Source organism: Drosophila busckii, chromosome 3R (assembly GCF_011750605.1).
Source record: "Drosophila busckii strain San Diego stock center, stock number 13000-0081.31 chromosome 3R, ASM1175060v1, whole genome shotgun sequence".
In the NCBI taxonomy this organism is placed as follows: domain Eukaryota; kingdom Metazoa; phylum Arthropoda; class Insecta; order Diptera; family Drosophilidae; genus Drosophila; species Drosophila busckii.
In genome coordinates this window covers 6,891,352-6,905,109 of record NC_046607.1, presented here as the reverse complement: position 1 = coordinate 6,905,109, position 13,758 = coordinate 6,891,352, and the positions used below count along the sequence as shown (strand labels likewise).

General features: G+C 39.8%; 1 protein-coding gene across 1 annotated transcript; it reads left to right on the top strand.

Annotated features, from left to right (window-relative positions):
* The first annotated feature begins 1,175 nt into the window (after positions 1–1,175).
* Positions 1,176–2,328, top strand: LOC108602607 (carbonic anhydrase 2). Its single transcript, XM_017990745.1, has 4 exons — positions 1,176–1,260; positions 1,313–1,513; positions 1,578–1,834; positions 1,895–2,328. Exons 1-4 carry the CDS (start codon positions 1,191–1,193, stop codon positions 2,222–2,224), a joined length of 858 nt encoding a protein of 285 aa, XP_017846234.1. The 5' UTR covers positions 1,176–1,190; the 3' UTR covers positions 2,225–2,328.
* Positions 2,329–13,758: the final 11,430 nt, after the last annotated feature.

Below are 13,758 nucleotides of genomic sequence, written 5' to 3'. Positions count from 1 at the left end.
CGCTAAAAATAACGACGCACATATAAAAAACATGTTCAAAGCGTATATATATTGCATATATAATAAAGACAAAGCAGAGTGATTAACTAAACTTCTACACAACTTTTAGTTACAAATTTTAAAATATTTACTCTATCATTAAATACTGTTCTCTAATACTCCCATTAAAGTATCTTTTAAGCAAGCTTAATTTTAAAGACGCCACTAAAAGCTTAGAGGTCTAAAAATGTTTTAATTTAAACTGAGATAATGGCTTCTAGAGCTGCTGTGTATTTATAATTAGCAAAAGCAAAATGGCCAAGCAAATTGTCAAAGAACAACCGAAATTGTTTACAAACCAATTACAACCGAGCTCTAGACAATGGCAACAGATTTCCAACTGGATGACCTTTGGCTCCCGAGCTAGCTTCACACAGCTGTAGCTGTATTGGTGGCATCTGGGAAAGTAAATTTAAGCAGAGCGCCAAAAATTGCGTTATCTTAATGAGTTTAAACGTTAATCAGGCCGAGGTGGTTGCCGAGAGGGAGAGTGAGCGGGAGAGCGGGTGGCAACTGCTGGAACGGACCAACGGATGTTGCCTTTGTCGCAGCGGAAACGGTTCAAATTTTGTGGCAACTGTGTCAGGATGTCAACTTTTTATATAACAAATTTCAACTAACAAAATAGTCGCGGCGGCGTCGGCGGCGGCAAGGAGTTGACGCCACTGCCACAACGGAAGCCAAAGTCCAAGCAGCGCGGATGCATATTAAATTAATAATTTGGCCACATCCTAAAGCACGGTAAAGCTCTCAGAGTTGGTTGGTTTGCCTCTCAGCCACGCAGAGAGACCATAAGGCAAATTACAAAGCATCCGTTCGAGAAGATTTTTGTTTGCTGATTGCCGGCAAGGACAATAGCCAATAGTAGAGCAAATGCTAGTCCCAGCCATGTTGCAGTTATGTTTTCGTCTACAGCGTCTGCTGAGATAAACAATTAAAACTTTTGCAATTTGCGCTTATTTCACCCGTTAGCTAACCAGTTTGCCAGCAACTGTTTAAGCACTCAGCGTACCTAATTGTAACAACGTTGATAGCTTAAAAACACCTTTATCGAATCGATTGACAAGCAAATTGGCTACGCTATTTTATACAACAAGTTGCATTTAAATACTTTAGTTCTCCACTGGCGTTTGACTTTAAAACTCACGGCAATGCTATTACTACTTTTTGTGTTGCCATTCTACGATGATAGTGTGCGTATAAGACATAGCGGAGCTACTGGTAACTATGTACATACATAAGCGAGCAATAATAATACACAAGCATTTTACAGATAGTAAATGGAGTCATTCAGATCAAAAACATTGGCCCAGTGAGTGCACCGGCGATCGTCAGTCCCCCATTAATATTGATAAGCCTGACGCCATACCACGCACTTGCAATGGGCCGAGGTGTGAAGTAAAGCCGATCCTGCTTAGAAACTATTGGAGAAGGTTCAAGACGGCTCCTCATTTAATCAATAAAGGATACACAGGTATGCTCTGCACTTTGCAGCTTTTCGACAGGATAGTTAGGACATATGTTTTTTGTATTGACAGTGTCTATGAATATACCCGAAGTAATGTGCGGCAAAAAGCCGCATATTACAGGAGCCTTACTAAAAGGTAATTATATAGCGGAGGAGCTGCATTTTCACTGGGGATCAGCGAATTCGAACGGCGCTGAACATACTATAAACCATAGACGCTACAAGGCTGAGATGCACATTGTACATCGTCGCGATAAGAACGATACGTCTTATAATGGGGATGGTGATGAACTTGCTGTATTAGCAATCTTTTTAGAAAAGGGAAATGTGTGTACTACAATCTACCAAATTTCTGAAATTGTATAAATATTATTATTATTATTATAGGTAACTCATGGGCTTTCAAAACTATTTGACAAAATGACACTTGTTAGGGCTTATCATACCGAAACGGAGATGTGCCCTACGTGCTCACTCTGGCGGCTGCTGGGCTATATACATACAAAGTCATTCTATACTTATCGCGGCTCACTGACAACGCCTGGATGCCACGAGACTGTCAGTTGGATAGTGTTGAAACGTCCAATGAGAGTGTCACCGTCGTTGTTGTCATATCTTTGGAATCTTAGAAACGAAAAAGGAGCTAGAATACATGATAATTATCGAAGGGAACAACCCGTTAACCATAGAGACGTTATTTCTTTTGGTGGTGAATGATATGGATTAAATTCGATTAAGTTGACACTGATAATTGAATCTTCATACGCTAATGATGTCATTTGTATGAAAACACTGTAAAAAATAAAATATTTACGAAGGGCTTGGCCACTTCTGATTATAATTAAACTAAGGTATACTTAAATGTTCTTTACTATTATTATTCTTCAGTTATTATGTTTTAGTTATATATGTTTGCTTTAAATTTGAATTATCTTTAAAGAGATTACGCGACTCTCTTACTCATTTTCTTCGGTTCAACTCTCTTCCTCTCTCTCTGTTCAACTATGTTAAGCTGCTGTTAATTTTTTAAATTCGCCTAACAGCAAACTCAGTGTCATCCACATTAATTTAAAAATTATTTTATAGATCAGTAGAGCAGCAATTCGCAGTTTCTGCTTCTGGCAGTCTCGCTGGTCGTTAATCAAGCGCATTTAATTGCAAAAGTGCTTGCTTATTTAATTTTGATAACTTGCCACTTGAAGATAAAAAAATTTATGCGAAAAGATTTAGCGCATTAAAATGTGACACTTGTAAGCGTGTGAAGATGCTGGTGGCATGCTGTTGATTTTTTTGTTGGCTTTCGCTTATATTACGTATACGCACTGATGGCTGCTGTGTGGAGTCATTAGAGCGCAAGTGCTTAAACAATTAATTAACGCTGCTTCACCCAAACATTTATGCAAGCAACAATGGCGAGTGTCTAGACAAAAAAGATCCCAAGCCCAAGCTGCCGCACACAATGCGATGCCACCACACTCAGCTGAGAAGCACCACTCGACGACTCTGAAGCAAATTTTGTGTGGACCGAAGCTCATTATGAGCTGCATTAAGTGGAGTATGCTACACTACGCCTTAAGTTGTGTGCAGGATTGTCTCAACAGTTTCCGGTTTCCGCTTTAAATGCGCCTCTAATTAGTGTAACAAATTTGAGCGCCAGACATTTATCTGGCTATTTGATACGGCCATTTAGCAGTCAGAGTGCGGCGAATGCATTGCATAACGATATCTAATTAATACACAAGCATACGCATGCATAGACTGGCGTGCTGCAGTTCTCGAGTAAAACGAACACATTTCACGCACTGTTATACTTTGGTTTGCTTAGTGGTTTCGCTTGCTCCTTGTTGTGGTTTTCTCTCTCTCTCTCTCTCTCTCTCTCTATCGCACACAGCTTCATTTTCTTGTTTGTTGCTGGTAGTAGTTGTTGGTGTTGGTTGTCTCTGACACTCGTAACTTTGCCGCAAAATTGCTTGTTTCCGTTTCCGCCTGCGCTGCCGCCCGCGTTCTGACTGCTGGGCTGGCTGGGAGCTGGAGCTGGAGCTGTCATTATGACCCACACTTGAGCAAAATATTTTATTGTTGGCTGCCAAGCTAAAGTGACCTCTGTCAACAATTAAAGCCAATTTTGGCCTCTAATGTAATTGTTTTAAGCTGATTTCTTATGCGCAACTTTGTCTTGGATTTTATTTTATTTTATTTGCTGTGTGTGTGTGTGTGTGTCCTGTGGGTAACATTTAAATCAACTTAATGTTTTGTTTAAGCGGAATTATTTGCTATACGCCCATTTAAATAATTTGTACGCCTCAGTTTAATTAAAAAGTTTGAAATGAATTTGCTCGTTTATTTAAGAGTGCATATGTATAAGTACGTGGGTGCGATTGCCTGTGGACAGCCATTAAATGTGTGTGTGTGTGTGTGTGTGTGTGTGAAAACAATTAACGCAACTGCAATATATGTGTTTGTCTATATATTTTGTATAGTCGCATGTATTTTGTGCAAGTTCAACAATTTCATTTGGCTGCCAAATAAAAACGAAACGAAAAAACAATTGTACACCAAAGTCGCAACGGGACAGACACACTCACATACACACACATACTAATGCCCAGCATGTGCAATGCGAACAATAAAATTTATTATTGTAGTTGCAATTTGTGCGCATCTGTGTGTGAGAGTTTGTGTCGCCCACAATGTCGTCCAGGGTCTTTATTGTTGAGCCGCATAATTAATTGTCGTAGTTTTGGGTGTTAAATAATTAGAAAACAAGTTTTGAAGTCATTAATCAACATGTAGAGAATGTAGTCTAACGAATTAACAGCAAACTGTCGCTTCCCAACCAAACCCAACCCATCAACACCTTTTCACACACCACAAAACTTACGACAGCTGCTACTAACCAACAGAAAAAAAAGGCAATTGACCAGCTTTGTATGTAAGTGAAACGGCTCGAGCTAATAGCCGTGCCAAATCACAGCATAATCTTGTAATTTACATTAAATATAGCTAGAGGCCAAGGGTCTGGGGCCATAAAAAAGGTTACAGCCTGCCACATTGACCTTCGTTTCGTTTCGTGTCCCACTCAAATGTTATTATGGCCCAAATTGATGTTAAAGCCTTGATCATTTATGAAATTTGTGCCAATTTTCTTGATATATGCGCATATATCTGTGTGTGTGTGTGTGTGTTTGTGTGTGTGTGTGTGGGCCCAACTAGCCACTAGAAATGTTATTTGAGTGCTTTAATTAACAGCGCTGCCTTTAAGTGGGCGCTGTAGACAAAGTTTATATATTAAACAGAGGTGTCCATACTCGTGTCCGTGTCCGTGTCCTTGTCTGTATGGTAATTTGCTAAAAAACGATGCTAATGAAACGTCAATTATGTGCGCTCTGTTAGGAGCAGCGCACGTGACCGACTTGTCAACGCAAGTGGCATAACCGATTTAACCCTCAAATGACTGTCATTATGACAGCAGCAATAATAACAACAACAACTAGAACAAGCAGAAGAACAATGACAGCGTCCAATATTGTCGGTGGGTTGAGTTATTAGCGCTGCGTGTTTGGCATAAATCAATGGCAGCGGGCAGAGCAGAGCGGCGCTATGCACCTGCTCTAGACAGTTTTAACTGGAGCTGCTGCCATGTACTACACTTTGGCTTTAATGCACTGAAATTGATGACCAGCGGCAGTGGCATGTGCGCAGCAGTTAAACGAAAACTGTTACTATAAGATATGCGATTCAGCCAAAGTTGTCGTCAATTCCTCATTTGACATTGTTAGCTGAAGCTGTAGATGGAGCTGGAGCTGGGCACGCTTACATCGAGATAAATGTCGTTTATGTGCCATTTATGTTTAAAAGAGCTAAAACAACAGCGAATCGCATTGATTTCGAAACTGACATTTACATAATCGCATTCGAGATGAATTTTGGCGCATTGCAGGCAGCCAGCCAGCCAGCGAGGCAACCAGCATACTTTGCATGTTGCCAAAGGATCGCATCGTTATCCCATGCAAATGTGCTGTAAGTATGCATGTAATGTCAGATAACTTGATCCGCTACCTTTAAAATGAGTAAGCGATGCAATGGATGCAACAAGAGCTGCCACTTGTAGTCGCATCGACTCGACTCGCTTTGTGTGCAACAAAGGATTTAATTAGTTTTTCTTTCATTTGCCAGGCGTGTATATTGTAATTGCTTTCAACGCTGCTTACAGCTCTTGCTGGGTTAGCTAACCGAAAATGGCGCTTGCAAATCCAAATCAAAATGAAATTTGTAATAGAAATGCGAATTAGAAGCACATTGAGTGACAAGCTGCCATCCAAGTTGCGCTTTAATGAAATACTTTCATGTTATTAACAGCTTGCCAACTTTTTCATTTTCGCTGCAAAAGGATTAAAAGATTTACTACACACACACATACACACACGTTAGACAATGGAACAATAGTAACAAAAACTGCTGTAATTTGTGCTAATTTGCATTAAGAGCAGCAATACAAAAGAATTGCAAGCTGCAACGTCTTTCCAGCTCTTTCTCAATATATATATATACACTTGCATATATTGTGGTACTTCTGCTAAGAAATTCTTATTTTTGTTTGTCTGTCTGTTTGTTACTTCGCTTTTTATTTATATCAAAAGTAGCGCAATATCTTCTCAGTTGCGTTGCCGACACAAAGCAAATTTATTAGCTATGAGTGCATTTTTTTATTGACGGCAGAATTTATGCACAAATATTTTCATACTTGACTGTGTTATTACGTACGCTATGTAAGTGCACGTGGGAGTCCTGTGAAAAAGCTGAGCAATGCTTTTTCCATACGTATACATCAGTTTCTTATAAGAACGAGTGGGAAGTTGTGTTTAAAAATAAAAAGTTGAATTTTGTGGCATTCAATTTAATAGCTGCCGTTTTTATTATCATATCGTATTATCTTAAGATACTTGCTAGTCCTTAATTGTATTTCGCTTTTTTTGACAGCTTAAGTATGCATTTAAAATCAAGATAACTTGCAATTGGAAAGCTTTGTAGAATTAAAAGCATTTAGCTAAAATGTACTCTTGTTAGTTTAACTAATTTATCTAGCAAATATTAAATTACATGTTGTTACTGTTAAAAGGCTCAATAGTTTTTTTGCCAGCTAATAAATACAAAGTGTTCCTTATGCTCACTTTTCTATTGCCTACTTATGAGCGCTCTGAGTTAATAAGCCCAACTTGCTGTACAAAGAGTTAGAACTACCTCAGCTCAAATTAATCAACTAATAAAATATTTTTAAATTCAGCTAATAAATACAAAGTGTGCCTCATGCTCACTTTAAGGAAGTGCTGTTTATTTATTAGTCAGCAATAAAATACAAATTATTTTCTAAAATTCACGAGACATCAACAAGAATATTCGCTCAAATAAATGACTACTAAACTTTAGAAATCGTAACTATATTTTTGCATTTGTTTAAAGCTTTGCGGCAATCGTTTATTAAATTGTTGTCATTTACTGTTCGTATAGAGTTAACTTTGTTGCTTTGTTTTGCGAACCTTTTAAGAGTTAATAAATCCTTTTAAGTTATTCCATATTTCAATGCCATTGCCTTTGCTGTAGTTGCTATTGTTATTCCTGCTGCTGCAGCTGCTCTTATTCGCTTAAATCGAAAAAAATAGTCCTACGAGAAGCTCTGGCAGCCATGTGTATATCCTGCCACTTCCACGTATCGCCTGCTAAAGGGGTCGGTCGGATGCCAGCGGCAGGCAGCCGAATGAAAGCAATTCCATTTATTGAAAGGCATTATTCAAATGCGGCACGGCCTGCTCCCGGAACCGTTATTCTCAGCTACGGAAATATTATTAACTTTTGTGTATTGTGTATTTGATTTTGAAATTTGAAAATCATTTGTATTGTCAATTACCAAAGGCGACCTTGACTAAGCGCTCGACGTTTATTCATTCCTTATAGTTAGGCAAACTAATATTTATATCTATATCAAGTTAGCAACTGACAACTAAATGCTAAATGCCAAGCGATTCGTGGAATCTGCACGGCCTTTGTCATTTGGAGTAGCGGTGACCTAATGCGATATGCTTGAGATTTTGATTTGTTGTGGCATCGCACATTTATATTCCTTTATAAGTATTTCGTCGTGCGGCCTCTTAACAATTCATTTTTTATGAAGCCCAAGCCCGCAGCTGACTTACAGTAAGCCCGCCAGCCAACTCCCACCACACACCACCCACAATCCTCCACCCGCAGTCGACTTCAGTAGCAGCAGAAGCAGTAGCAGTAGCAGTCGCAGTCGCAGTTCAGTTCTCATTCTCTTTTTGCTTCCTCTTTGTGCGCCATGTATTTTTATTATTTATTATCCGTTTTAAATCCCAGCTAAAGATCATTATACACATCAGTGCGTCCGATTGTGAGAATCGCAGCTACTATGATTTCTGATTTCTTGTTTTCGACGTTTGCGCCTCCTACACAGCAAAAGTCTCAGGGCTTGCACCCCCAACAACATCCTGCCTGCGTCCAAATCCAGAGCACACAGCACTTGCTCCAGACTCCAGAGTTTGTAAGGCAACGCCAAGAGTCGAGAAGGCAAGCCAAGGAAAACGATTTAACTGAAAATTGAGGTTGAACTTAATCATAAATCAATGCTAATGATGCTAAAATGCTAGAGAATTTTGCTGGCATGCCGTTTGCTGGCCCGCGACGCCATTTGGAGTGGATATCATCTGCTGGTGGCGGCAGCAGCAGCAGCGGCAGCGTCGGCAGCATTTGCAGTGCTGGCATTTAGCAAAGCGGCTGGGCTGGCGGGCTGGCTGGCTGGCTGACTGGCCTTACGACCTGCTGCTGCTCTCTCCAGTGACGCCACTCTCAATCTTCCCAGTACTCAGCTCGCAGATGTCTGCTGTCATTTATTACAATAGCTTTGACTTTTGTTAGAATGTTGACGGTTGTTTGCCTTTATGAAAGTCAACGACTTGACTATTGGCTTTTAACGCAAAGCGTCAGTTGAGCATTGGAAGTTCCTTAGCCAGCTGCACTCAGAGAATTTTCTATTAATTAATTTCAATTTATTTGCAATTGGAATTTATTAATGTGTGCGATTAGAAACAGTCGATGGTTGTTGATAGCGACAACTAAATGTATAGGTTGAGCTAGAGAGATTTTGAAATGTAAGAGAGAGATAGCGAGAGAGGGAGTGAGTGAGATATGCATTCTCTATGAAAGACGATATGCAGCTCTTAAGATAATTTTGTTAGAACTGGGACTTGCCCTTTTTTTCAATTGGCAAACTGTATAAGTGGAAAATACAAAGAAGAAGAGCTGAGTTTGTGAAAATTGCCTTTTTACGAGCATGTGTATTAGCATACTCTTAAGTGACTGTGTGTGTGTGTGTGTGTGTTGGTGTGTGTATGTATTTGGTGGCCACTGCATCGACGTCTGGCTCACTGCTAATGTGTCCCCAATGAATGCCCGCAACCAAACCAAAAGCAGCATCCGGACCAGCACCACCACCATGTCCTGCTCGTCCTGGCGTGCGTTGTGCCGCAGATAAATCAATTTACATTCATTTCATTTGTGTGCATAAATTTCTGTGTACTTGCGTGAATGTGTGAGCGAGCAAATAAAAATAAAGAAAAAAAAGGCCAACCTGAAGTCTGCTTCATTTGATTTCATAAGGCGGCTGTCAGACTGTTTTTTATTTTGAAATTTGATTTTAAAGCGCGAAACAGAGCATAAAATTTAAATTTACTCAAGCCCGCAGCAAGAGCGCATAAGAATTTATATTTGGTATATTTATTTTTGTAATTGTTGTGAGTGTTTGCACATAATTATTCAATTTGTGCATGTTCAGGCGCTGGCAGCAGTTGTTTCATTTTTATGTGTCAAGCTAGATTTGGCTACAGATTTGTCGCACACACACACACACACATACATTGGCAAGAGGACATCGCTTTTGTGCCACCTGCATGTCTGCCACTGAATAATGACAGCCGCTAGCAAAAACATTTTCCATTTCATTGAATTTTACAGTTGCCAGCGTTATCCTTGTTGCAACTCCTGTTGTTGTTGTTGTTGTCGCCTGGTGTTGATTTAGCTTTGCGTCCTGTTTACGCGCTCCAGCTACTGCTACTGCTGCTACTAGAAGCCTTGGCCTCAATTTGATAAGGATACCAGCTCACACACACACACACACACACACACACACATTGATACTCATAGAGTCACGTGCGTGTGCTGGTAATACGTCAACAAATGTCTATACACGATTTGTCAAATTGTCAAAAAACATAAAATAAAGCAAAATAAAATAATATCACGGCACAGTGGGGCCAAATGCTAGTCGAGCTGGGCCGCTGTAGACCTCGATTGCAGACTTGCTCGAGCATAAAAATGAAATTAGATTGACATGTGATACATTTCTCTCTCGCCGACTTAGAGCAAGACAGCGAGAGAGAGAGAGAGAGAGAGAGTTGGAGACTTACGCCTGCCAGTTTGTCAGAGTAACTCTTGAGGGATTGACGGTAGTTTGCTTATGCTGCGGCTTACTCATGTGTGCAGGTGTTTGGCTCTGTGACATGTTTTCGATTTCTTAGCAACAGAGAGAGAGAGAGAGAGAGAGACAAAGAGAGAGAGAGAGAGAGAGAGAAAAGTACAAGCGCTAAAGTGATAAGTGTACAATAACATGAGAAACAATTTACAATTGACATGTAAATAAGCGCAGGTCGTTGAGTGGATATTGACAGGGCTTCCGCATTCGCTGACATGGCAACGCCAAAAGCCGAATATATATAGAAATGTATATAGTAAATGTGTATGTATTGTAATGCATACGTGTGCGTATGATTTGTATAAAGTTAAAGTTACTGCAACTAATTGAGCGTTGGCAGGCCAACAGGCTCTTAGCCGCTTAATGAGCTGCTTGCGTATGTGTGTGTGTGTGTGTGTGTGTGTTGCGATGGCCACAACACGTTTTGCCACTCAAATGCAAACGCGCCCTACATATTCTTAGAGTTATAAAATATTTAAATACGTCATCAAGTGCAGTTTGTCAACAGCGTTTTCCCTAAACACAAACACACACACATACAGACACTAGCTTTCACACACTTTCTTTCTTTTGCAGCTCAGACACTTCTTTTCGCTGCCATAAATTTGACCTTTACACAGGTTTTGCCACCGCTGGAATTCCATCAGCAAAGTGCTGTGTGCTCAAGTTAAAGTTAACGGGCTTAGTCTCTCTCCTTGTTTTTGTTGCTGTTGTTGTTGTTGTCTGTGGTGGCATGACAAGGTCAAAATCCTTGCTACCCAGCTATTGTTTATGGACAGGCAGCTGTTGCAGTGATTGCAACTCAACCCCACTCACCCACCCACAGAGACGCTCGATTTTTCACCATTTTTCTTCATTTGAAGTAGACAACATCTTACCTGACTGCCTTCCTGCCTGCCTGTGATTTATCTGCTGCAGCCAAAAAATGTTGCACACACTGCTGCTGCTGCTGCTGCTGCTTACTGCACCCTGTCCGGGGCTTATAAATATTTTAAGTGCCTGCATTTTAGTGCACGTGTGCCGCATTATCATCACTGCACCGCCCACGCTTCCAGAGCCAGCGCCAGAGCCACAGCAGCGAACACGCGTTTTTAATATGCAACGAAATATCATGGCGAAGCGGGCTGAACAGCAGCAAGGACTCGTCGCCTTTGTCAGCGCTTGCTGAGATTCTTTTTGGAAGACATATGGGCCAGGCATTAGTATCAGCAGATGCATCGACAAATGCACGTGCACTCAAATCCGGCGTAGTTTGCTTTGAGTACTGCAGCTATGCAAAGTTATTTTTTGTATAATTGTTACATGCATTTCATAACTTTGTTCAACAGTATAGTATTAATAAAAAAATTAGACAATAAAATAATAGTTTAGTTAAAGAATTTATCATTTCTGATTGGAATGGCCAACTGGTAAATTCAAGGGTGAGCTCAAGTTATATAGCCAGGCAGCTTAAAATTTAATAAAATTAAAATTAGCTTTAAATAGAGGTGAAATGTTAGGAAAGAGTCGCACACAGAGCTCAATTCAGCTGCTGATTTGAGGAAAGTTGATTATATAAGTAGGGATAGGAAGGCTGTCGATCCTTTCTGAAGGCTGTAGCTGATTTCATTCAGCTGAAAGCGCTTGGAGCAGTCCGGAAAGATAAAAGAGCACTTGAAAAAGATTTAGAGTAATAAGCAAACGTATAGTACATAGCATAAATGATTTTACGCTTAAATTATTAACTTAACTGTCATAACTTGCAGATCGTCTGTGCTCTATATAGAGTAATATGTAAACTGTCAGACATACAGACAGACAGGCGATCATATGGATGGGTAGATGGGTCCATTCTACTCAATGTGGCTTTACACGAGTTAGGTAGTTGACCTCTGACTTTTTTTTTATTTTGATATGAGCAAATGCAAAGTTTATAAAGATATTGAATTATATTCATTTGAGACAGGCTCGACAATGCCAACAGTTAAACTCTTTTAAAGCATTAAGTAACCTATTTAATTTCTAACAAGGGCCTAAATATGTTTGCTTTACGCTTTCATTAAAACTAAATGAATATTAACTCTGATCTCTGAGCGAACGACGATTGAAGCTTAACTCAAATGATACTTTTAGTTTATTAAGCCTGTTCAACTTTATTAGTATTTGTATATTGAAAGGATTGATTAAATATGCTCAAGCTGTATTTGTGAAGAACTCAAGAATAATTGAGGATTCTATAAGTGTTAATACACTACAATCATAATAATTTAATATGCTATTTGCTTTCAGTGTGTGCATTTGTGCGGCAATGAACCGAAGCTTTAACCTAATTAAAACAGATTACACAACAAACTCTACACAACTCAAGTGCCAACAACAGCATATTGCACACACACAAACACACTCACACACTCAGATACGTTAGTAGGTTTTCTTTACGCTTAAAGTAATTTAAAAGCTACAAGCAGACACATTCTGTAAAGCATAGTTACGTGTGGAATATTAACTAACGCACACACGTTCAAAGTAAATGAAATTCATGGCATATGTGCGTGCGTTTTTCTATGTGTGGGTGTCTCTGTCTCTGCGATGTAAAGTGCCTGGTGTTGCATAGTGATAGTGTCTAGATGTCTGTGGCCGCCACAGCCACAAGCCCTAAAAAAATCTTCTTCTTTTTCTTCTTGAACATAGTAGCTCTCTCCCTCTCTCTGTCTCACTCTTTTTGGCATTTTAAAAAATTTCTGAGCCGCTGCAGGCCAAACGGGATTTAAAGTACATGGCACACACACACACACAAACACAAACACATAGACAGAGGCTATTTGCAGTAAAGTTTTGTTGCACTTTCGTTGCCATACTTGGCTCTATTTTAAGGCCCATTCGTGCCTGTGCTTGGGCTGGGCCTGGGCTCTTTAGCATATTCCCTTAGCATATTTTTATATGTAGCATTTATAAGTGAATAAATGCGCGCATTTAAATGCCACTTCTTTCGCTCTCACATAATTCGGAAGTCATCGTCCAGTTGCTTTTTGCATATGCTTTCAGTTTCCAGCAGCCAGCGAGCCAGGCTCGAGTTATGTTTTGGGTTCGTTGAGGATTTTTTTATTGTTGTTGTTGTTGCTGTTAGACTGTTAGACTCGGGTATCCAGCCTTATTACGTATGCAGTGGAAATTTTTTCTACTCAGCATTTTATGCACGTCGTGCCAATTTATAAATCATTTTTGTTTGTTTGTTTGCGTTTTGTTTGTACTCTACGTGGCTGACTACGTGGCGTATACGTAATACGTATGCGTTATTACATACATACAGCCATATGCGTGCCTAGTCTCGACTTCAAATGCCTCACATAATATGATTTATTTTAATCATTATGCTAAATGATTCTTTCGCCTCATTTTTCATCTTTGCGCCCCCCCAACCAGTCGCGATGGCTAACAAAATAATTTGGCGCATGCATACTTATTCTGAATTAACTTGATGAACATCGATGCAAAACAGTCTGCAGTCGAAGAACATATTTAAAATGCCATTAAGCTTATATCAACGGCATTGCCATTGCCAATTGGCGTCGCGAGACTTGTTTCTATTGACAACACATTGAGCGACGACTAAATTTTTGGCAAGCTGAAAGCTTTTCCGTGTCGACAACAAAGACAACAAAGAATGCTACGGACAGTCGAAATTCCTTTGGCGTCTATACCTGGAAACTTTGTTCAGCAAATTAAAAGC